This window comes from Trichechus manatus, unplaced genomic scaffold, assembly GCF_000243295.1.
Source record: "Trichechus manatus latirostris isolate Lorelei unplaced genomic scaffold, TriManLat1.0 scaffold00247, whole genome shotgun sequence".
In the NCBI taxonomy this organism is placed as follows: Eukaryota; Metazoa; Chordata; class Mammalia; order Sirenia; family Trichechidae; genus Trichechus; species Trichechus manatus.
The window spans coordinates 2061564-2087436 of NW_004444183.1; the positions used below are offsets into that span (position 1 = coordinate 2061564).

The 25873-nt window shown below is 40.1% G+C and overlaps 1 protein-coding gene across 1 annotated transcript in view; it reads left to right on the top strand.

Annotated features, from left to right (window-relative positions):
- Positions 1-25873, top strand: part of PKD1L1 (polycystin 1 like 1, transient receptor potential channel interacting) — a 145432-nt gene that overhangs the window by 54131 nt on the left and 65428 nt on the right. Inside the window, exons 18-29 of the mRNA XM_012559424.1 lie at positions 601-796; positions 1809-1865; positions 5949-6161; positions 7253-7495; positions 9371-9481; positions 9593-9750; positions 11170-11270; positions 13476-13668; positions 15550-15633; positions 17942-18149; positions 19653-19759; positions 20704-20920. Coding sequence (XP_012414878.1) covers positions 601-796; positions 1809-1865; positions 5949-6161; positions 7253-7495; positions 9371-9481; positions 9593-9750; positions 11170-11270; positions 13476-13668; positions 15550-15633; positions 17942-18149; positions 19653-19759; positions 20704-20920 — 1888 coding nt within the window. The remainder of the gene's footprint in view (positions 1-600; positions 797-1808; positions 1866-5948; positions 6162-7252; positions 7496-9370; positions 9482-9592; positions 9751-11169; positions 11271-13475; positions 13669-15549; positions 15634-17941; positions 18150-19652; positions 19760-20703; positions 20921-25873) is intronic.

Sequence of the window (25873 nt, forward strand, 5' to 3'; positions counted from 1 at the left end):
ATTGAAATCTGAAGTCATAAATTTGTGGGTTTACATCAAGCCACAAGTAGAATGCAGGTGTACACTCTATTACGGATTTAGGCATTAACAGCCAACTTCACTTATTTGGATGCTTGTGAACATTTTGTCAGCTATAGCTGTGGTCATATCTTTGTCTGACTCCAGACTCCATTCCCTCATTTGCCATGATGCTTCTCTATCATTTTCTGTTTTGTCTTCTTGTTCCTGTTTCGGTGCTGAAAAGACATTTGAGAGAATATCATTAACTGTAGGCAAGAAAATGTGTGGTTTCTTGATCTGCCTGAGACAGTCTCCTTTCCATTCCTTTGCTCAGAAGGTCTTTGATTTACGGTTCTTTTATACCTCCCACAATCAATTTCCCTCTCCCTTTTCCCTACACCCTACCCAGCGGCAGCAACTGTTGACTTACCAGGTATTCGCTGTTAACTGCTCCATGATTATTTAGTGTAGATTGTGCATGAACAAAGAGTATGTGTTTTCTGAGGTTGTAGCTACAGTTAGCAAATCTGTTATCAGGCAATGCAGTCGTCATGGTGCATGAGCTGCCCTGAAGTGTGATAACTCCTATGTTTCCTTCAGATACAATTCCAGCCTGCAAAACCTATCCACCCTCCTGCTGATGGGAAGTTACATGGAAATCAGGAACTATATCACCATGATCACCAGGATCCTGAGTTGTTTGGCTAAGGAGGACAGAGGCTCTTCCTGTGGCCAGTGGTCACGAATACAGGATGCATTAATTTCTTCAGTTTGCAAATTAGAATTTGCAGATCAGGTAAGACCCAGAAGAGTGTGAATTTAATGCCCCTGGACCTGTATCTGGAGCCCTGGTTGCACAGAGGCTGCTAACCAAAATGTCAGAAGTTCGAATCCACCAGCTGCTCCTTGGAAACCCTATGGGGCAGTTCTACTCTGTCCTATAGGGTCGCTATGAGTCGCAATTGACTCAACGTCAACGGGTTTGGCTTTCTTTTGGTTTGGACCTGTATCTATGTAGGAAGGCCTATGACTGGTTGGCTCACTGTTGAGTGGAATCGTCATGCTTAAGAAACACAATCAAGAAATGAGACTGGTGACCCAGTCAGTTTGGCTTTGATAAATGGCGATGGCCCCTCTACCACCCTGCTTCTGCATTTCACAAATGAATGCTGCTGTTTTACAACAGAGATGGACTGATAGAATTCAGTGCTCAACCACCATAAATAATTCTGCTAAGGTTGCTATAAATGAACATTATGAAAATCCAATCTGATTTTGTCTTGGTAACAAGGGTATACTGGAGAGTTAAATTCATGATTATGTGAATTTTTTAAAGAAATGCCCGTATCTTTAAATGATGCCGTCTTTGCTCACAGCATTTCTGAAACTCCTGTCTTTTAATTGTCTCTAGAGAACATTCTCACTCACAAAAAAATATTTTACGTTATAGTTAAACTTTCCCTTGGACTAACATTTTTTCTCCTCCGTCATTCTCTGTTAGCCTTTTTGAAAACTTCGCTTAGTTCTATCCTCTTATTTCCTCTTTCCTCATGTCAGTTGCCTGATGGGGTGTGGTGAGGCTGGCCAGGACAGGACATAAGAGGGCAGAGGCTGGAGTGGTAGGAAAAATTTGAGGCCAAGGTATTGGTCTCCCTAAAGCATATCTGGCCTTCAGACAGTCTCTCAGCTGAAAAACATGGCATCTCCTTTATTTCTACATAAGTAAGCTGTAAATTATATAGATTTAAAGTAGTTAAGCTAACTTTTCTTTTCTTTTTTTTTTTTGCTTTTTTGTTTCTCCTTATCAGGAAGAAATCATTGATTCTGTTCTTATGCTTAGTGACCTCCTAAGCTTCCCTAATAAGGTAAGTTCTATTTCTTTCCAAGTGTATTTTCTACTTTTTTGCATAATTATGAGGGTGTTGATCCGTTTCTGAAGAATATATTGTTCAGAGTTATGTTTTGACACTTAGATTAGAAATAGGACTTTCTCCTAAGAATTCGTCTGAATGGCATTGCCCGTCTCAAATCATTGGTGAAGAACTTCTTTCCTAATATGTGAAATTGCAAACTCAAAGTAGAAATGAATTAAAACATGCTATAAATAATTTTGTAAAGGGAATGTTCTTTATTATTAACACATGGTATTGAATTTTCTCATGTCCATACCTTCTTTTCTTCTCAAATCTCTAGTACCCTTTCCTCCTCTTCCAGGTCATACTCTCAGAGGAGTGTCTACTGAAAATAGCACCTATGGCAAGCACTGAAATTGCACCCTGCAGGGGTGTAGTGAGGGCAATGAGCACCCAGGGGCAATCTCTAAGTTGTGCCATCAGCTTCAAGATGAATAGATGTTGATGGCAGCAACACATCAGCAGAGACGCCTTCCCCTCCTCTTGTCTGGCTGCCTCAATCAAGCACCTTTCATATTTGTGATACCTTGGAATGTTATTCTGCACTTTGTCTGGTGCCGCCTTAGACTTGCTCCTTGGGGGCAAATGCCCCACTCTCCTCCCCCACTCATACACACCTCCGTGTCTCCCATGCTTGAGGAAGGGCGTCGGGCCATACTGGATTAATAGAAACTGATCGGTGGCGCCCTCTTCAAGTGGTACCATACCTGCCATACCTTAGATACACCTCTGACACTGCATTGCTCTTTCAGACATGAGAAGAGAGCCCTCATCTACCACAGATCTGCCGTTCTAACTGTAGCCATACCTGTCTTCCACGTCCACACTCTGTTATATCATGGAAGGAGTTTCCCTGCTCCCAGCAAGAATCCATCCCTCTGCTTGTGCTCAGCATCCCATCCAGGCCATTCCATTGTACCTCATTCTGTGTGACCAGTGCCCTCTGGAGTTGTGCAGTGCCCAGGCTGCGTGGCCGCAGGTGGTGGTTCTGCCTCCTGTCCCATTCTGCCTTCTCCAGGACTTCTCTCCTTTAGTTTACCACTCTCTTTGCTGTATCTTCCATCTCTCCCTCCCTGCTTAGTGATCCCCAACGTGTTTACCATCTCACTTCTTCAAAACGAAACTCCTCACTAAAAACTATACCCTCTTCCAGATACCACCTCGTCTCTATGCTCCACTTTACAACAAAACATTTGGAAAGTGAGTTCTGTGCTTACGTGGTCTATACTTGCTCTTTCTTGTGCATTTTTAAACTATCAAAATCTGGTTTCCGTCTCCATCTAAACACTGAAACTGAGCCATCAATGTCATTCAAAAGCTCTGTGTTGCCACGGTCACCAGACACCCTCTTTCCTCACTGCTCTTCCCCTCTCAGTAACATTCTGTGGGTGCTCACCCTCCTTTTCGGAGTGTGTCTCTTCTCATGGTTTCATAGCACCAGTTTCCTGGTTAGTTTCAAGTGACCATTGCTGGCTCCTCCTATTCTCCCTCACCTTTCAGTGCTAAGTTCAGTTTATTCTAGAGCAATTTGTACAAGACTTTGTTAAAGTACTTTAACACCTTTGATTTATAATTATATTTTGGACATCTCTTTTCCAATTGTAGATTACCTAGCCTGTTAAGATCACATGCACTATTTTAGTTAAAGTAATGTTAACAGCTATAACAGATAAACCCTGAAATATGACAGAAGTTTATTGCCCCATTTACATGTAGCTGTTCAGTGGGTCATCTCCCACATGGTGATTCAGGGACTCAGGCTCCTTTCATCTCATGTCTCCACTATGTGACTTCCTAAGCTGGGGGGATAGAGCATGGAGAGGGCACACTCACTTGTAGATAATGTTGCCCCCTGGTGGCATACACTTCACTCACCTTCACGAGTGAGAATTGGTCACATGGCCACACCTGACTCAAAGAGACCTGGAAAAAGGAATCACTTCCCAGCAATGACCCTAGACAAGGGCCGGGGGCATGGATCTGAGGGGGAGCCAGCCATCTCTGCTCCAGGTCCCTTTCTCATGCATCTTTGGATCCCAGGCTTGGCCACAATTCTTAACTCAGAGGGGCAGGTAAAATTGAACATGATTGCCATTTACAAAGTACCATTTCTGATATTTTTGGTTAAAAAACAATGGCCAGTGTAAAGAGAGCAAATGTGTTCTTTAAAGCACTTGTTTTGTTTTGGATAAAAGATCATTCTTTCAATTTTGGGCTCTGTTTTGATGATAAGTTACCTTATCCATGGGCCTTTATTAGTAGTTTTACTGTATTTCCCAATAGTTTAATTTTGTTGTTGGTGAAAAGCTTGATTTTAGAAGGTATTTCTAAGGCATATTTTGGTCAAACAAGCATGACCATCAGGAGATTGAATCTTAATTTCATTTGTATATCATTTGATTAGTCCCTGGGTGGTGCAAATGGTTAAGCGCTGGGCTACTAGCTAAAAGGTTGGTGGTTCAAACCCACCCAGAGGTGCCTTGGAAGACAAGCCTGGAGATCTGTTTCTGAAAGGTCACAGCCTTGAAAACCCTATAGAACACAGTTCTACTCAGACACGCATGGGGTCGCCATGAGTCAGAATTGACTTTATGGCAACTAACAGCAACAACAATCATTTGATTGGACACATATTTACTTAGTACCTGCTAAAAACCAAAAACCCGTTGCCGTCAAGTGGATTCTGACTCATAGCGACCCTATAGGACAGAATAGAACTGTCCCATAGGGTTTCCAAGGAGCGCCTGGTGGATTCAAACTCCCAGCCTTTTGGTTAGCAGCTGTACGCTTAACCACTATGCCACCAGGGTTTCCTTAGTACCTGCTAGGAGCTACTAAAAGAGTCCCTAGGTGGTGCAAATGGTTAATACGCCCAGCCACTAACCTAAAGGTTGATGGTTTGGATCCACCCGAAGGCACCCAGATCCACCCAGAGGCCTGGAGATCTGCTGTTGAAATGTCACAGCCATGAAAACCCTATGGAGCGCGGTTTTACTCTGACACATATGGGGTTGCCAGGAGTCAGAATTGACTGGACGGCAACTGGTGATTAAGACATACTAAGCCACAAAGACGAAAAAGATTTAGTCCTTGTCTTTCAGGAACTGGTGAATGAAGTTAAATGGCTATAAAGTTCAATAAATGCTATGTTCTGTAATTAGGAGAATGACAAAATTCTGAAGAAACACAAACAATAGTGCAGCTAACTCTGTCTGGTGGATGTTTGAAGTTGGTTTTAAAAGATAAGTAGGAAAGAAGCATTATCAATTTGTTGGACGTGATAATGGCACTGTAGGCATATTTTTAGAAAGAGTCCTCATCTATTAGTGATATGTACTAAAATATTCATGGATAAAAACAATGTCTGAGACTTGCTTTAGAATATTATTTTTAAATTTAATTGAGGGTTAGAAGAAAAAATAATTGCCAATGAAGGACAATTGTTAACGTTGGATGATGGGCATATCATACTACTCTACTACTTGTCTGCTTTTATGTATGTTTGAAAATGGTCTATATTGAATTTTAAGAGAGAATGAGAAAGTAGATCTTGCTAGGCAAAACAGGGTAAAGGTATCCAAGGTAGAGGGATTATTATGCACTATGTAAAGACCTCAATTATTTGAGAACAATCAGAGGTTCAATGTGGCTTGAGAATAGAATGTATATGGGCAGTGGGAAGAGAGAAGATTGTAAAAATAGGTTGGAGAAGATTTGTGAAATTCTTGGGGCTCAAACCAAATAACATTTTAAAGCATAAAGGACTTTGTTAGATATCATTTAATTTAATTTGATCATTTCTGGATCTGGAACCTGAACATCAGAGAGCCAATTGTTACATATGAAGTTGGCCGATAAAAATTGGCCAGCTAGAGACCAAACCTGGACTTGAATCCAGTTCTCTTGAACCCTAATTCAGTAATGTGAAAAAATAAAGAGAACCTGCATTCTTCTTAATTCCCAATAATAAAAGGATACAAGTATAAGTATCATGTCTGATGAAACAGTTTACTTATACCTTTTCTTTTCATGTAGTTAACCTTCAGGAGCGCAGTTCTTATCCTCAAATACACACGGATGCTCCTTGCTCAAAGCCGGCTGTCTGGAAGGTTTGTGATTGACAGACGACTCATGTCGAACCTTATCTTCCTCATATCTGGAGTCTTGGAAGTATCTGACCAAGAAAAATCAAGTAATGTGGACTATCTACAAGAAGAAGGAATTAAAGTCATCTCAGACTTATTGTTAGTAAGTCACACTTTTTCTTCATCCATGAAAAGGCAACTGTTTCTCTTGCTGCGGAAATTAACTGGTATTTGTAATCACTATTTAAAAATAAAAATATAATCAGTTCCTGAAGTACATTATTACTATTCTGGGTGGTAGCTTGGTATTTAGAAATATTCATTTTGAATTTTAAGTGTTCAATGGTAATAAAGTTTCCAATGAATCTTTGTTTCTGTGCCATTTTTATTTATTTATTTTTGTTCGATTGTTTGTTTTTGTTTTCAGTGGATTTTCATTTGGGAGATTTGGGGCAACGTTTGACTTAGTAACATTATTTCTTAGGACATCTTCTGTTTTTGAGGAATGATGTAAAGTAACACAAATAATTTCTCACCTGCATTAATTTAAAAAGTGGCCCTCTGATATATAACTGTTAAAAAAAAAAGTACAGAAGTTTATTTCATCTGTTTCTACTGCAGTAACTATGGGAAATGGTCTTAGTGATTTTTTTTTTTCTTTCACCTTGTGAAATGGCTAATGCTTTCAAGAAGCAGCATGTTAGTAGACAGTGCTTTTGTTACTGCTCCCCTACCCGTTTATCATTGCTCTCCATTTGGGGCTGCTGGCTTATTTAACTGATAGTTACTGTAATATTTGGGAAATTAAAAAATAAATAAAGACCGTATCTGAATCTGATCATCACAATCACCATTATCAATTAATACATTTAAAAAATTTTTATTACATACCTGTGCAATTTATTGCAAACTGTGCTCATGTTTACTGTCGAGTTTCCATGTTTTAAAAATAATCATGGTATTAAAACTCTGCTTTGACTGGTGAAGACCCCCCCTCCAGGAAGCATAGAAGTTGCTATAAAATAAATAAAACGTCACAAAAAGAGGCACCACAACAAAAGAAAACCATTCGTGTTTGACTATTATTTGCCATTATATCGTGACATCAAAATCTTTGCTCAGGCAAATGAATCCAAACTAATTTGAGACTAATGACCTTTTCAATTAGTTTTCATGCCTCCCCTGGTTCTGGATTTGAGAACCTTTACCCGCTTGTCCTGTAAACGCTTAAATCTGCCATGCTCTTTGTTTCAGAGCTCTCTCTCTGTGAGCAGCGAGCTTCAGCTCCACATTGGCACTGGACAGATGGAATTCCGGGTCTGCCTTCATTACAGTCTTCAGAACACTGTCCAGAGTATTGGCTCTGTCCAGGTTCACTTACCCAGTGACCTAGCTGAGCAGAGTCTTGATGGGACAGACATTCAGAACCCATGCTATATCAGTCAACTCATACTCTTCAAAAATAATCCATATCCAAGGGGACGAGCTCCTGGTCAGGTACAACGTGTCAGGTGGCCTGTCACTTCTGATGACCGTTTCAAATTTGCAATAACTGTGGTTTGATGATAAAAAGAGAGATTAGGTTGGCATGTTTGCACTTGTTTTTTAGTTCCAAGAAAGGGGTCTCTTAGAATGTTTTGCTGTCTACACTTATCTTGGAAGATCACAGTTTCTCCAGAAAATATTAACAAAATTAGGTATCATTGGCATCCCACTCAGTATTTCTTGTGGGGACTTTTAAATCCATTGTCATAGAGTAAAACAGTGGGAATAGGTTGGAGTATGTGATACAATGATTTTGCCAAACACTGTGGTCAGTGATCTCTTGGACACATTAACTTATTTCTGAAATCCAATGAAAAGTTCAAACTGAGTGAAACTTGAGAAGGGGGATTACTGTGGACCTACTAGGACTGATCTCTTTTTTTCCATTCTAACCTGAAAGGCTAAGCTGAACCACTAAGGAAGGCCACTGGGGCCTTGGGAGGTTGAGCAGGAGAGGGGACCAGAGTCCACAGGGGAGGTTAGGATGGAGATGTTGGGATTGTCCCAGCTGCTTGGTGATGTTGTGAACATCTGCTTCACCTTCTACATTCAGAAACCACATGAACAATCCCAGAATTCCCATGAATTCCCAGAGGGCAAAGTGTGGGTCTTCTAAATCTCTGTGCCCCCGTCCTGTTCTGGAGTCCCTGACTCATTGAGCACTCCATAAATGTCTGATGAATGAATACACAAATTAATGATGTACATCTTATTTATGTCTCCATTTTGGTCAAAAAGTCCTCAGCTTATGAAGCGTCCTTTTTTTTTTTTTTTTTAAGGGAAAAAGAAATGTCTAATCAGTATATGATAACAATTCAACCTAACAAAAGCAATAAAGAAATGGAAATTAAAATAAAGTGGGTTGTTTTTAACTTGCAAAAGTACAATCCTTTGAAAATACCACTTGTGGAGGTGTAGCCAGCTAACCAATGTGTCAGTTGGCATAACCTTTCTGATAAGCACTTTATCACTAGCTACCAAGAGTCTCAAAAATCTGGACCCACCCTAGAGATCTACACCAAGGAAATGAGAAAAGATTTATTCAAACAAAACATTTTATTTTATTTATTTATTCAAAACAACATTATTTATGATAACCAAAATGGAAACGTACCTAATGTTCAAAATAGGGCAACTTCACTGATTATTTATATAAATTACAATAATTCATATACAGCCAAGTAAAGTTACCCAAATAAAGAACTTTTAGTGGCTTTGGAAATTTTATGCAAAAATATAAGACACTGAATTATCTGCTTAGTATGATCTCAGTGCAGAGAAAATCTTTAAAAAACAACATCCCCAAATATGATTTCTCTGAGCAATGAGATTATATGCAACTATTCTTCATTCTTCTCTATACCTTCCCGATTTTCCACAATGAGCAGGTATTTCTTTTCATATGAGTTTTTAAAGTGCAAAATCAAATAAAAATACTTTTTAAAACTTTGAAAATTATTAATTTTAGTAAGAGGAAGAAAAGGAAAGAATTAAAGTCACCTCAAATCCTGCTATCCCAACGAGTAAAACTATTTTCTGTGTTACCTTCTAATTTTTGCCATCACCTACATACCTTATTTTTTCACAAATAGTGTGCCCATGTAAATAACATGCCCACACATATAATGCGTATAGTGAGCTTTGGAAAATAACGTGCAAAGGGGTTGCACGGTTGGCAAAAAAAACTGTAGAGCACATTATTTATGTAAAAATACAACACTTCTATATAATTGTAATAGTAAGCATCACTCTCCTCTGGTTTTCTGCTTTCTCGCTTAAGTCAGCTGTGTGTCATCATTTTCTCTGAGATGTCGCTTGTCTTTGTAGGTTGGTGGAGCTGTGGGTCTCAGCCTCTACGACTGCTCCAGCAGACAGCCCATCAGCAGACACTGGCTACAGACGCCCGTGACCGTGGAGTTCGGGGAGGAAGACGACCTTGTAAGGAAAGCCCCCCAGTCATCGTTGCTTCATTGAGGCTACACTGGCTGGTTGTTAACACATCGCTTTTCTAAAAACAAATCTTGCTTAATTTGTTTCCCTTGATGACAGAATAACAGAAGAAATAATACAACATTTCTATTGCCTCGGGATGAAATGAATTTTCATCAGTTCATCGGACTTCCTGAAAACTCCCAGGAATCTCTACAGATAAGAATCAAATTTTCTAAGACCATCACAAGAGCTTTTCCCATAATGCTGCTAGTAAGGTATGGTGTGGGATAGTAGTGACCATGGTTGTGGCACCAGAGCGTGGGATGTCATCCTTAAGAATGTTTGTGGAAAAAACTAGTGAATTCAATTGCATTCTTAAAGCAATAATGTGGCACATTATCTGAAGAAATTATGTTATGTATTTAACTATCCATTGAATGAGTTCCCACTTTGTTTTTCGAGACTGTACTCTTGCCTGTTAAGTATATTGGAGTGAGAAACACCTGAATTGTCAGTAATAATATATATCGTCTTAGTTAAGAATCTAGTTCCCTCTGAAGGAGCCCTCTCAGCAGTGGTTAAGTGCTCAGCTGCTAACTGCAAGGTCGGGGGTTCGAAAGATGTGACAATCTGCTTCCATAAAGATCTACAGCCTTGGTAACCCTGTGGGGCAGTTCTACTCTGTCCTATAGGGTCGCTATGACTCAGTGGCAATGGGTTTGGTTTTTGGGGGTTAGTCCAGAATTTTTCGTTTTTTTTTCAAAAGGAGAAAATGTATTCAAACTGTAGTATCTAAGGAGACTTGATAAATTAATCATCCTTCTCAGTGATGTTAAGGTCATGAGACTTGTGTGGGTCCCATTTTATAACTAAACTACATAGGAAGCCTAAAAAATGAATATTGAAAAAAGAGTCTTCTGAGTCATACATCGAAAGTACTAAGGAACCACCAGTTTTTAGAGTGTGTGGTAGGGCTGGATGGACAAAAGATTGGAGAGGTGCGACCCAGGCCATTTCTCTTCTCTGACTTCTCGTGTATTTATCTGATGAAAACTTAAGCCATCCCACCGCTCCTGCTTCTTTGGGTGGGCATCTCAACTAGATTGAGGGGTACTCGTGAGCAAGGACCGTATCTTACACAGTGGTAATATCCACACAGGGTTGATCTTAATCAGTACTTGTTGACTTGAGTCCTTCCAGCATCTGAGCTAGTCCATTAGATGTCCGAAAAGTGTCTATTTGCTTAAAGGGTTTGAATTTTTAACACAGTTATTTAGTTCGCATGCAAAAAGGTGAATTGATTTTGACTGATTTCTTAATCTAACTGTTTTGTGTTTACTATCTTTCATGTCTCAGTTCCCAACTTTGCTAGCAGGTCATCGTAAAGAGGGAGTGTGAGTGCTGTAGTGTCCCACCTGCTGAACCATGTGGGGTTATGTTGTTCCTTTTATTCCTACAAGCTGTGCTGGTTTAGTTGTTCTTGATTTTTACTAAAAATTCTGTTTTTATGCAATGAGGAATGAAAAGTGTTATATAGGAATATTTATTAACCAAGTCGTACAGTAGAATAAGACTATTGCCCCTTTTTATCTCAGGCTGCCTCCTTGCAGTGAAAACAGTGTTTTGCACAAAATTGTATGACTAAAGTCTTTGAGATAACAAACTAGACGTCACAACTTCCTTTTATCTCCTAGATTCTCCAAGAAACCAACTCCCTCTGATTTTCTGGTGAAACAGGTCTACTTATGGGATGAGCAAATTGTACAGATTTACATACCTGCTTTTTCACTCGAAGGTCAGTGGGAAAGAGACGTTTGAACTTTCAATTCTACTCATGTGTTGAAAATACCTATTATAACATACATTTGCATAGTGGCATTTTTCTTTATTCATCATGAAAACAACAAAATGATCTCTTTGCCTGCTTATAGACAAACTGTTCAGTAATAGACAATAAATAGAAAATAGAGTGTAATCCTTGCGCTGAGGTGGGTACTGGGGACAAATATGCTACTCATGCAGCCCGCGCCAATCTCTCCAGCAGCTGCATTGCCAGCAGCCTCTCCTACCATCGCCCGAATTCCCATCACCCCAGCATGCGTTTCCCAGGACGTCAGCTCGTCCTTGAATTTCTGCTTTGCACAGCTCTTGCCCGTGCCCTCCCCTGCGTTTCATCAAACTGACCTCTGCTAATCTCGAAACCCAACTTTCACCTCCTTTGGCAGGCCTTCGCTGGCCCCCAGAGTAATTCATGTGCCCTTCTCGGCTATGATGGCACTTCATGCTGGCCTCTCTGATTTACTGTCTTTGCTCCCCACTGGAGGTCAGGGACCTGCGCTTCCTAGGCTGTCTCTGTATCTCAGGTATAAACAGAGATAAGAGGACCTCCTCTGCCTCTCCCTCACTACCAGCCTGTGGTGGACAGAGGGTCCGCTCTGGGGAGGGCAGACATGCACTCAGTTCCGAGTTGTACCTGATGAACAGTCTGGCCCTGGCTGCTTAGGCTCCTGAGCCTCAGTGTCCTCCCCTGAGAAGCAGGTGCCAGGGGTCTAAGTTCTTGAGTGAATTCACACAGGACTAATAAGTACAGGTGTTGCAAGCTGATCTCCAGACTGTCAGAGGAATGCACCAGCCCTGTATTCCCCACCTTCCACCTTTGTACTGAGATGTAGCATTCTTCCTCTGAAAATGAATCACTTTGTAGTTTTCTCATTTATTTAAAAAACCAGTTAAACTGTGTTTCTAATCAAATTCAAATTTTCAGTGGCAATTTTACAAATTTTGTGCTTGATACGTTCTTTCTCCAACAACTTTTTTTGGTGAAAAATTTCAAACTGAGGGTAATGTCTAAAGAATGTACAACAAACACCTGTATACCTTTCATCTAGATGCATGATTTGTTGACATTTTACCACATTTGCTTTATCTGTGTGTGGGTTTTTTGGAGAGCTGAACCTTTTCAGAGAAAATTGCAGACACCTTGACACTTCACTCCTAAATACTTCAAAATGCATCTTGTAAGAACAAGGCCATTTTCCTATGTCACTCAGTGCCATTCCCATACCTAAAAAAAAAAAAAAACAAAAAACCTAACATTCATTCAAGAATAGCATCTACTATGCACTCCATATTAAATTTTTGCAATTATCCCCCCAAATGACTTCTATAGCTCTTTACATTTTTATTCAGGATTAAGTAAAAATGCATATAATACATTGCATTGCCATGTCTTTTTAGTCTCCTTCCTTAACATCTAGAACACGCTCACCTTTTTTTTCCTTTTTTTCTTGACATTAACATTTTTTCCGAGTCCAGGTCAGTTATTGTTTTAATGTCTCACAGCCTGGGTTTGTCTGATGGTTTCCTCATGATAAATTTCAGTTTTCACTAGTTGGTCAAGATACTGCATAGGCAGTGCTGTGAACTTCTTATAGAGTAACATCGCGAGAACATAATGTCACATTATAGGTGAGGCCTGGTGGTGAACTGGTTAAGCTCTTTGCTGCTAACTGAACCATCAACGGTTCGAACCCACCAGCCGCTCTGTAGGAGAAAGAGGTGGCAGTCTGCTTCTGTAATGATTACAGCCTTGAAAACCCTATGGGGCAGTTCTACTCTGTCCTATAGGGTAGCTTGAGTTGGAATTGACTCGAAGGCAACAGGTTGTTTTTTTTTTTTAATAGGTCAGGTTAAGTTTGGTAATTTGGCACACAAGGAAGTGCTGGAAACACTGTTTTCCTTCCCAAATAGTCTGTCATTCTCAAATGAAAATCTGCATTCAGGGAGCTTTGACCAGATATAGTTAATTTACAATTGAAATGCTGCTGGGAGAGGAAACGGTCAGATTGAAGGCTCTGTGCTCTTTCAATCCCTGCCATCTCCTACTTAAGGTTCCGGTCTGTTACTTGGATACTTGTCTGCTACTCTGTCTGCATTTGAAATGGATGATGGCTTTCTGCCAAGTTCAGGTTGTTGTTGTTGTTTTTCTTTCTATTTTTAGATACCAGCTCGGGTTACTTGGCCTTATTAGATGCTGACTATGACAGAACACCTCCAAACAAATATTTAGCTAAAGCGGTGAACTACACCGTAGATTTCCGGTGGATCCAGTGTCTGTTTTGGGATAAGAGGGAGTGGAAATCTAGCACCTTCCCTCCACAACCAGGAACTTTTCCAGAAAAGGTTAACTGCAGGTATAGACATATGGTTCAGAAAGAATCTGGGATTTTAGTCTGTGACTACATTTTCTTCTGCATCTGGCCCATCCCCTGGATCCTTTCCCTGAATCTTGTCCTCCTATAAAAAGAAAAAGGAGCAACCTTAGTTTGTACAACTCCAACCATGTGTGCCTTTTGTTATATACGACAAGTTAGCTACCATCAAGTCAGCCCTGACTCATGACGACCCCATGCACAATGAAATGAAATGCTGCCCAGTCCTGTGCCATCCCCGTGATCAGCTGCAGATCACACCATTGTGATCCATGGAGTTATCATTGGCTGATTTTTGGAAGTAGATCACCAGGCCTTTCTTCCTAGTCCATCTTAGTCTAGCAGCACACGAGCCACCACTACACTACGTGTGGTGGCTACACACAAGGTGCCTTGGCCAAGAATCAAACCCGGGTCCCCCACATGGGAGGCGAGAATTCTATCGTTGAACCGCCACTGCCGGCAAGGGCCTCTGAGACCCTCTTATTGACATGTCTTGTCTGCAAGTCTTGGTTTGCCTCTTCTGCTGTAGCCTCCCAGGTGCCAGTTCTGGATTATTTAAGTGCTCTTGACACTCACCCCATCCCCATGGGAACTGACATGTTAATTGGTGTTTAGCAAATGTCTGTTGAAGGAATGCATCGATAGATGGATGCTAGTGCTCTGGATTGGTAGGTTGTGTCATTGTAGAAGTCGATACTCTTTAGGATTATGTAGTTGTAGACAGGTGTTGGGACCTCTCTTCTGTTTCCCACCACGTACCTGACTTCTTCACCTCATTGCGGGGTGGGGGGTTGTGAAGGTGAATTTTATGATACAAGAAAAGTCTCTACACAGACTATGGGCAAACTTCTCAGCAATGTTTGGATATATCAGCCATGTCACTAAATTAGAAATTCTTTATTATCTAGCCATAAAACTGACAATTCTATTAGGGGCCCAGGTCATTCATTTTTGTTATTGTCTTTTCATAAGAATAGAGAATTAACTAATTATTATGCATATTTAGAAATAGAAATAATAATTTTTCTTAAGAAGAATTAATCCATAAGGAATTGTACTTCATGGTTGCCTTTTAGGAGTCCAATATGTCCACAGCATATCATACACCAGAGTTATTTATAAACCATTAATTGCTTTGCTTATACGGTATTCTTAAATTTACATGATGCCATTGCTAGAACACACTGGAACCTACTGGTAGTGGTCCGGTATTTCACTTCAGTATTAAATTATTCGCTATTCCATTAATCCATCATTCATTCACTATTACATACCACTCTCTGCTAGACACTTTTCTATGAACAGGGGTACAGTATGGGGCCCTGAGCAGCAATGAATAAGGGAAAGATAGGTTTTATCAAAAAATGACAGACTTGATGGTGATTGTCATGGTAGTAGCTACCAATTGTAGGCTATTTATAATGCCAGAGACTGGCATTTAGGAAAAAGGCTAACACAGGTTGGCTAGTTGACAAGGTCGGTCCACAACTAAGTTGCAATTTGAACCTGAGACTCTGATTCTAAAGATTCAAGCTGAACTGTGGAGAGGGCTGTAACAGAGATGTGTGCAATACACAAGGAAGTCTAAGGCGAACACCTAGTGTCTCAAATAGTGAAGAGGACAGCCTCAGGAGAACTGTGTGCTCAAAGGCTCAGAGGGAAAGATGTGGGGTATGTCCTGAGAACACAGTCCCTCATTTCTAACTTAGGTTTTAGCTGAATTCTTTAAACTGAGTTTGAATCATAAAGCTATAGTTATTGGAATTTGTCTTCCTTTTTTTAAGCAGTGCCCAATCATATGGTGAACAATTGCTGTCACCACAGATTTGTTCATCTTCCTAATCAGTATTTCTCTTCCAGCTATGATCGCCTCACAGCATTCAGTCTTGTGAGAAGAAAGCTGAACACCAGTTTTGAAATGAGCGACATTTCTAAGTTACAGAGGTAAGTTCCATTGTCTGAATCAAAACAAAAATAAAGTAGATACTCAAGTTTAATTCAGCAGATGCTTGAAATTCATGTTACTTACTATCATTTTATTTTTTGGAATATTCATAATTAAAGATAATTACCTTTAAATATTAAACAGGTATCTATCTGTATCTCTCTACCTATACTTACATTCACTGAAAGGAGATGTATAAACTCCCAAAAAGTCAGCACAATTTTCTTACTTTTAAGCTTAGTTTTAGTTCAGTGTGAATTTGATTAATCACTATTGATTGGGTTAATACCTACAGTGATGATACTGCCTGATTTACCCGTTCCGGCTTGTGACTATTGTCTTAGCCTAATTCTTAATAGCTCCTTCGTTCTCTCTCAAGTGTCTGATTTTAGATGATAAATTAAAAATTCACCCTACTTTTATAGTCATTGTTTTATGTGGAACAAATATATTTAGATTCTGGAATGTACGTAAACAGAGTGTAAGCTCTATGCAGACAGGAATCTTCTCCATCTTATTCATCAATGTAGCCCCACACTTAGTACAGCGCTTGGCCTGTAGCAGGTATTTAGTACATATTTACTTAACGAATATTGATGTCAGAGTCTGCATTTTCTCATGAGTGTTGAGTGTTAAGTTTTTCTCGCCCATATTTATGTACTATATTTTTACTCAAATTACAAGTACCTTCGACCTTCATTTGTCAACCTCTCCCTCCTCTAGAGTGGTTGGCAAATGAACATAGAAGGCACGCATTATTTGAGTAAAAATATAGTAATAGGGAATTCTACCTTAGTTTATTATTTCATAAATCATGAAGAGTTGATTGTTTTGTAGACTAGTAAGTGGATCAAATAATTACTAAGACAGACATGAATCATTAATGCTGCAGATGCTGACCAGTGAAGGTCATCAGCAATCTAGTGGTCCACTCAGGCATTGATACCACTGAGGGTAGAAGCCATTGGGTGGGCCCACACTGGGGGTGTCCAGACAAAAGTAACACTTGAAGTCATGCAGAGGCAGTGGCATTCTGGGAGATCCAGCCAGAATCTAGGAAGTTCCAGGGCCTTAATGCAGGCCTAAGAAGAAGGGAAGGCTGGAGCTAGGCAAGTTGTGAGCACTCTGCCAAGCTGACGGGATGGGGCTAAGGACAAGGCTCTGTCCTCATGTAGAAGAAGCATGCCAGGCAAAGAAGCTAAGACTGGAGCCTAGACCTTAGATGGAGCCAAAGTGGCAGGGATGAGAAGGACAACATCCTCATTCAACGTGGGCCCCCAGTGCCTACCCCTGAAAATCCCATCAAATGTCCACAAGACTCAATTCCAAGAAGAACACTGTATCAGGGTTAGAGTGCCGGCACAAGTGACTTGATGGGACCCCATTCTGTGGGTCTGCAGGGGTTCAGTGATCTCTCCTACAAGCCAGAGCTGGTGTCTAGGAACAGAAGGTGATTATAGCCTGCAAATAGAGAGCAAGCAGCTGCACCTGCAGGAGCAGGTAGGGTGCAGAGGCTGGGTACCAGTAACATCTGATAGCCTGTTCTGCTGGGAGGAAAAGAAGGGAGGGAGGGAGGTAAAGAACGTTTATTGCACCTGCCAGCTTGAGGCATTTTATATATATTAACTGATCTTTATAATAATCTAGTGAGATCGTGTTTTTGTCCATATTTCATAAAGAAATTTCCTCAGAGAGGAGGCGATTAGCTTAGGATGGCATGGCTTTCAGATGTCAGAGCTGGTCCTTCAGAAGCTTCCTTTGTTTCCAGAATCCCTGCTCTTCGATGATGGTCGCTGAACCACAGCGAAGCTCTATGTCTTCAAAAGCCCTTTTCAATCAGCCTCTAGCACCTTCTCCCATAACCAAAAAACCAAAACCAAACCTATTGCCATTAAGTCAATTCTGACTCATAGCGACCCTATAGGACAGAGTAGAACTGCCCCATATGTTTCCAAGGAGTGGCTGGTGGATTTTAATTGCCAACCTTTTAGTTAGCAGCGAAGCTCCTAACCACAATGCCACCAGGACTCCCCTTCTCCTATGAGGGGCTCAAACCAGTCCAAGATGCCCCAAGGGGGACAGATGCTGCTCCACTGCCTCCATCTTTCTCTCCTTGACCACTTTCCCGGACAACAATCTTCTCTCCTCCCTTCCCTCAACTCTTCTCTCCCATTTACACAGCAAGAGTTCAAAAACAGAGGACCAGAAAGGGACTTATCTGTGTGGGGTTGGGGGAGCAGTCAGTCTTCTCGTAAATATTTATTTTCATGAATAATTTACTTTTTATCTCTCTCCTTTTATTTACAGTCACCCAGAAAACCTGATTCCCAGTATTTTCATTGTGCTTTTTATGATTTTTTACGCATTTTTGGTTACTAAAAGCAAACATGTAGATCATCATGAAAAAAAGAAAACTGGTTACATTTTTCTGCAAGAAAGCCCCTCACCAGACCAACAGCTGTATGCAGTGGTTATTGACACAGGCTTTCGTGCTCCAGCCCAGCTGACCGCAAAGGTAACCATGGGCGTCTTAAGAAACGCTACCTGGCTGTCTCTGTAGGGTGTTGACAGGTGTGAGTACAGGCACCAGAAATGCATGATTTGAAAGTTTAACAAAATTGCTGAATGTATGGTTAAGATAAATACATCAAAGGCATCTCTATGTAACAGCAATAACCAATTAGACCACATAATAGCAAACAAGAGCCTCTTCATCACAGCCACAAAATGATGAGGTGCCTAGAAATAAATCCACCAGTTACAAGACCATCATGGAGAAAATTTACCAAATATACACAAAAAATCTAAATAATTAAAGAGCTGTATTTTTCATGGATGGAAAAACTAATTTTCCCATGTTGATTTTTCCCAAATTATAATATTGATATAATGATAATAGCAAATGTCAATTGGGGCTTTGCTACATGCCATTTTATTAATCCTCAAAAAACCCGATGAGTAAGTTCATTAATACATCCACCTTACAAATGAAAAACTAAGGCATAAAGAGGTTAAATTCAGTGAAATGCCAATCAAGTTCCACGATGTTTCATTGAACTTGAAAAACTAATTCTAAAATGCCTGTGGAAAAATAAAGTTCCAAGAATAGTAATGAAGCGAAGAACAAGGCAGGCACTTCCCCGACTCTACTCCCAGGCTTGCTTTGAAGTGATAGTAACTAGATAATGCAGAGTTGTCAGAGGACTGACCAACAGATTCTTGGAACATATTGGAGATCCCAGAACCAACATGCGCACGTGAGCAAGCCTTCGAGACCAGAGGGGAATGGATGAACTGTTCAATAAAATGTTTTGAGACACTGGGTTTCCTTGTGTGAAAGGGTAACATTTGATCTTCACTTCTCATTATACACCAAAATAAACTCAAAAGGTTAGAGAACTAACTGAAAAGCCAAATTGAAAAACTACTGAAAGACAATATATACTCTGGGGTGGGGAAGGATTCCAAAAACGAGAAATGAATAAATACCTTTCTTACATGAGAGACTGATCAATTACATTAAAACTATAAATTTCTGTACAAAAAAAGACCAGTAAGGGGTGACAAGTCCAGCCCCAGACAGGGAACGTGCATTTACAGGGTGAGTTGTACCAACGTAGGGGTGCAGTGGACTCACCCTGCACCCTGGCCCAGCCCCAGGGTCCGACGGTCCTCCAGGGCCCCTCCTCCTTCTGAAAGGAGGAGGATCATCCACCCCACTGTTGTGTTCTCTGGCCCATAGGAGAAAAAGGAATGTCCTAGAGAATCTGAGTTGGGCTGTAGCTTTTCTAGATAAATGCGTGAAAACCCAGTCCACCCTCCCAGGCACGACTCCGCTGCCCTCCTCTGTGCTGTGCCACCCTCGGCCCTCGACTCCACGCTGGGGCACACTGTGCCCTCGAGGGTGGACTTACAAAGGGAAACTGGGAGCAAGTGTAAGGACACCCCCGACCCAGCATAATCTAGTTTGTTATGGCAAATATTTTGAACTCTCACCCCTGTGTCTTTGTTTTGTGAGGTTTACATTGTTTTATACGGTGAAAATGGACTTTCAGGAACCAAAGAGCTTTACTGTCCAGAGAAGCCCCTGTTTGAAAGGAATTCCAGGCACACCTTTATACTGAGGTATTCTGAAACATTTTGACTGCCTTATTGGGGAAAGAGAACCAATCAGAATTAATGTACCCTTATTACAAATCCAAAAACGTAGAAATATGTAACATTAGTTTCTAATGGGGACCATCAGTATACATACAGACTATTTTATACTTTCAGAGTTTGTTATTTGGAATAGATTGGTGAAGAAGGGACGAGAGATGGGAGGGAGGGAGGGAAGAGAGAGAGACTGAATTATTGATTCTACATGCTAGTCAGAGTTTATAATCACAGTATTTTCTGTGTCATTAAACCTGCTTGAATTGCTTGGGTTCATCCCAAACTCAGAAGAGCAAGTTCACATAGCAGCACAAAGATGGTGGGTCTGGGGAAGAGGGATAATTTATCAAGATATGTAAATTATCTTGTATCTTAAATACAAGCACCTAATATTTTTATAAAATATGGAAAGTGCTGAACTAAAATTTTTCTTCTAGAAAATATTGTTGATAAGATTTATTGATTTAGATTCTTATGTCTTATTAATAGAATAAAGGTTAACTCAGACTAAATCATGCCAGATACAAATAAATTACTGAGATTTTGGTGAATGTGGTAAAGGGGAAATAGTAGGTGTTAAGAACCTGTATATACAGTCACACTTATTGGGGGCTTCACAGCTACCTGTTTTGACGTGATCAGAGGAGTCTTCAAGAATTAATTGTCCACCCCATGGTCATCCATGGTCCAGAGGACCTGCATATGCCACTTGGCATGAGAATTATTTATCATATGTCTGACACGCATGGGGTCACCATGAGTCAGAGTCTGCTCTACGCAACTGGTTTTATATGTTTGATCGCCCCCACTCAGACCAAACGTACCTTAAGGGCAAGAACCAGGCTTCTCTGAACCCCCAGGCTGGCCAGCCCAGCACACATTGGCTGATGAGGTGCTGTTGCGTATATCCTCAGCGTTCCTGGTCATCTTGGTCCTCTTTGGAAGATCCGCCTCTGGCACAACAACTGTGGTCCTTCTCCAGACTGGCACATCAGCCATGTGCTGGTGAAGGAGCTGCGCACTGGGCAAAGCTGGTTCTTCTCCGCGGAGTGCTGGCTTGCTGCAGGCCGAGGGGATGGAAGGGTGGAGCGGGAGCTCATCCCTCTGCACCGAGGCCTCGGCTTCCAGAAGGTAGGCCTAGATGGAGATAACCTCCCCAACATGCATACTCATTCTACTTGCAGAGTGCACTCCTTAGCACTGCCTCTTTCGCTGCAGCTACTTTTTAAAACTTGTCTAAAATTAAGTTTATTATTTATTTTCTTGGTTAGCTATCAAGATACTGGTATCTTAAATGATGCAGACATTAATGACTATCCAATGGCCTTTCCCTATTATTGATTATTGCAGTGGTGTTTTTCTTCTTTTAATTGTAAGTATAATAACATTTATGAAGGTTGTGCTTGCTGGAGGTGTGTGCTGTCCAGGGGCCTCTAATTAAAGACTCTTGGGGAACTCTCTATATATCCTGAACAACAAAATAACTGATGAACAGAAAACAGACATGATCAGGGATGGGATGGTACAGGATTGTGAAAACATCCAAAAATCACCCATAATCTCACAAACCAGCCATGAAGCTTTTCATTTTTCCATGTTCCCATCCCGTCCCTCCTTCTATACTAATGTATTTTATGCAACTGTAATAATAACGCTTGTGCATTTTGTATTTTCTAAGTTAACCTTTCAGAGTAAGTTTCTTTATGCATTTTTAAAAAAAATCATCATTTAAAGACTATGTAATGGTTCATTGTCACTATTCTTTGCTTAACTCTCCACCTATTTGGACATTTAAATTTTTCCCTTGTTTATTTCTCCATATTATAGAGAACATTGTGTTTCTGGTGAATGGTTTCTCAGGCTGCGTCTCAAACTATGATAACATATCAATGAATGTTAATATCTCCCCTGTTTTACTAGATGTTGTCATTGTGCTCTCTTGTGTTCATGCAGTATATGAGAGAGCCATGTTCACCACTTTGACGTTTTCAGGCTTGACATTGTTAGTTTAGTAAGCAGACAATAAATGAATGGTGTCTTAGTTACTTAGTGCTGCCATAACAGAAATACCACAAGTGATTGGCTTTAAAGAACAGAACTTTTTTTTCACAGTCCTGGAGGCTGAAAGTCAAAATCAGGGTCTGTGCTGTGTCAACTTGTTCCTATGAGCCTCCCTCCTAGATTTCCTAGATCCTTGGTGTTCGTTTGCTTATGGACAATCCTCACACATGGTCTGTCTTCCCCTGTGTGTTTCTCTGTGTTTATTCTGTTCTTTTTATAATTCAGAAGTGATTAGGTTTAAGATCCACCCTACTAGTATGATTTCAACTGATTGATTATATTACATTATGGGAAGTAATTACATTATATTACATTACAGAAGGCCAACTGATTTAATCACATGCAACTACTCCATGAAAACAACTAGGCCAGTGTTTAGTCAAACAAAAGGGAAACCATAGTCTAGCAAAGTTGACAGATAAAATTAACTATCCTAAATTGATTTGAGACCCAGTTTTCAATCATCCACAACATATGGAAATTCTTTAGCACCTAAAAATGAAGGCCCAAATCAACAGGGACTTTCTCTTAGATTTATTTCTGTGTAAGAATGACCATTTGGCTAGCCAAATATAACTAACAATAATAAATATAGGTGACTTGTTTTCAAACTATTTTGCTTGGCAACTTTTTGTGAGAAACCTATACTTGTTAATTTAGTAATACAGCAACACATGTGGCTATGTCCTGTGACTCAGTTGTCAGTCACGTCCTGGCCAGTTTACATAAAAAGGATATATATATATTTTTTTATTTCTGAATTTCGTTTTATTGTAAAACACGTTATATTGGTGGACGATTTTATTTTATTTTTTATTGTTGTAGTTCAAATGAAATTTACATTTCCAGTTAGTCTCCCATACAAAAATTTATACATACATTGTTGTATGACCCTAATTGCTCTCCCCATAGTGTGACAGCACACTCCTGCTTTCCACCCCTAATTCCCCATATCCATTCAACCAGCTCCTAACGCTCTTTGCCTTCCCATCTCACCTCCGGACAGAAGCTGCCTGTTTAGTCTCTTGTAACTACTTGAGCTAAAATGCACACTCCTCATGAGTATCACTTTATGTCCCACAGTCAAGTCCAATCCCTGTCTGAAGAGTTGGCCTCAGAAATTGTTTTAGTTCTGGGCTGATAGAGATTTCCAGGGTTCCTCCAGTCTCAGTCAGACCCTTAAGTCTGGTCTTCTTACTAGAATTTGAGTTCTGCACCCCACCTTTCTCCTGCTCCATCTGGGATTCTCTATTGTGTTCCCTGTCAGGGCAGTCATTGGTGGTAGCCAGGCACCATCTAGTTCTTCTGGTCTCAGGCTGATGAAGTCCCTGGTTTATGTGGCCCATTCTGTCTCTTGGGCCAGTACTTTCCTTGTGTCTTTGGTGTTCTTCATTCTCCTTTACTCCAGGTGGTTGGGACCAACTGATGCATCTTAGATGGCCGCTTGCTAGCTTTTAAGACCCCAGACGCCACTCATCAAAGTAAGATGCAGAACATTTTCTTAATAAGGTTTGTAATGCCAATTGAGCTCAATGTCCCCTGAAAGCATGGTCCCCAGACCCCTACCCCTGCTACTCTGTCCCTCAAAGTGTTTAATTGTATTCAGGAAAGTTCTTAGCTTTGGTTTAGTCCAGTTGTGCTGACTTCCCCTGTAGTGTGTGCTGTCCTTCACCTAAGATAATTTTTATCTACTATCTAGTTAATAAATAACCCTCACCCTCCCTCCACACCCTCATAACCATCATGTTTTCTTCTGTGTTTAAACTTTTTCTTGAGTTCTTACAATAGTGGTCTTATACAATATTTGTCCTTCTGTGACTGACTAAATTCACTCATCATAATGCCCTCCAGATTCCTCCATGTTGTAAGATGTTTCACGGCTTCATAGTTGTTCTTTATCATTGCATAGTATTCCATTGTGTGGATATACCATAGTTTGTTTATCCGTTCGTCCATTGATGGGCACCTAGGTTGTTTCGATCTTTTTGCTATTGTGGACAGTGCTGCAATGAACATGGGTGTTCACATATGTATTCATGTGACAGTTTTTATTTCTCTAGGATATATTCCAAGAAGTGGGATAGCTGGATCATATGGTACTTCTATTTCTAGCTTTTTAAGGAAGTGCCTAACTGATTTCCAAAATGGCTGTACCATTTTACATTCCCACCAACAGTGTATAAGTCTTCCAGTCTCTCCACAACCTCTCCAGCATTTATTATTTTGTGTTTTTTGAATTAATGCTAGCCTTGTTGGGGTGAGATGATATCTCATTGTAGTTTTGATCTGCATTTCTCTAATGGCTAATGATCATGAGCATTTCTTCATGTGTCTGTTAGCCACCTGAATATCTTTTCTGGCGAAGTGCCTGTTCATATCCTTTGTCCATTTTTAAATTGGATTATTTGTCTTTTTGTTGTTGAGGTTTTGCAGTATATTGTAGATTTTACAGATTAGACACTGATCAGATTTGTCATAGCCAAAAATTTTTTCCCAATCTGTAGGTTGTCTTTTTACTCTTTCGGTGAAATCTTTTGATGAGCGTAAGTGTTTGATTTTTAGGAGCTCCCATTTATCTAGTCTCTCTTCTAGTGCTTGTGCATTGTTACTGATGGTTCTTATTGTGTTTATGCCATGTATTAGGAATCCTAGTGTTGTCCCTATTTTTTCTTCCTTGATCTTTATTGTTTTTGACTTTATATTTAAGTTTTTTATCCATTTTGAGTTAGTTTTTATGCATGGTGCGAGGTATGGGTCTTGTTTCAGTTTTTTGCAGATGGATATCCAGTTATGCCAGCACCATTTGTTAAAGAGAGTGTCTTTTCCCCAGTTAATGGACTTTGGGCCTTTGTCTAATATCAGCTGCTCATAGGTGGAGGAATTTATGTCTGGATTCTCAATTCTATTCCATTGGTCTATGTATCTGTTGTTGTACAAATACCAGGCTGTTTTGACTACCATGGCGGTATAATAGGTTCTAAAATCAGGTAGTAGTTGTTCTTTGTGAGTAATGCTTTACTTATCCGGGACCTCTTCCCTTTCCATATGAAGTTGGTGATTTCTCTCTCCATCTCATTAAAAAATGCTGTTGTAATTTGGATCGGGATTGCATTGTATCTGTAGATTGCTTTGGGTAGAACTGACATTTTCACAATGTTGAGTCTTCCTATCCATGAGCAAGGTATGTTTTTCCACTTATTCAGGTCTCTTTTAGTTTCTTGCATTAGTGTCTTGTAGTTTTCCTTGTATAGGTCTTTTAAGTCTCTGGTTAGGTTTATTCCTAACTATTTTATCTCCTTGGGGCCTATGGTAAATGGTATTGATTTGGTGATTTCCTCTTAGAGGTTCTCTTTGTTGTTGTAGAGAAATCCAGTTGATTTTTGTATGCTTATCTTGTATCCTGAAACTTTGCTGATATCTTCTATTAGTTCCAGAAGTTTTCTTGTGGATTCTTTGGGGTTTTCTGTGTATAAGATCATATCATCTGCAAATAGAGACACTATGTCTTCTTCCCTACCAATTTGGATGCCCTGTATTTCTTTTCCTATCTTAATTACTCTGGCTAGGACCTCCAGCACAATGTTGAATAAGAGTGTGATAAAAGACATCCTTGTCTGGTTCCCGTTCTCAAGGGAAACGCTTTCAAACTCTGTCCATTTAGGATGATGTTGGCTGTTGGCTTTGTATAAATGCCCTTAATTATACTAAGGAATTTCCCTTCTATTCCTATTTTGTTGAGAGTTTTTATTGTGAATGGGTGTTGGACTTTGTCAAATGCCTTTTCTGCATTGATTGATACGATGATGTGGTTCTTGTCTTTTGTTTTATTTATGTGATGGATTACATTGATTGTTTTTCTAATGTTGAACCATCCCACATACCTGGTATAAATCCCACTTGATCATTGTGAATTTTTTTTTTTGATGTGTTGCTGAATTCTATGGGCTAGAATTTTGTTGAGGATTTTTGCATCAATGTTCATGAGGGATATTGGTCTTAATTTTCTTTTTTTGTGGTGTCTTT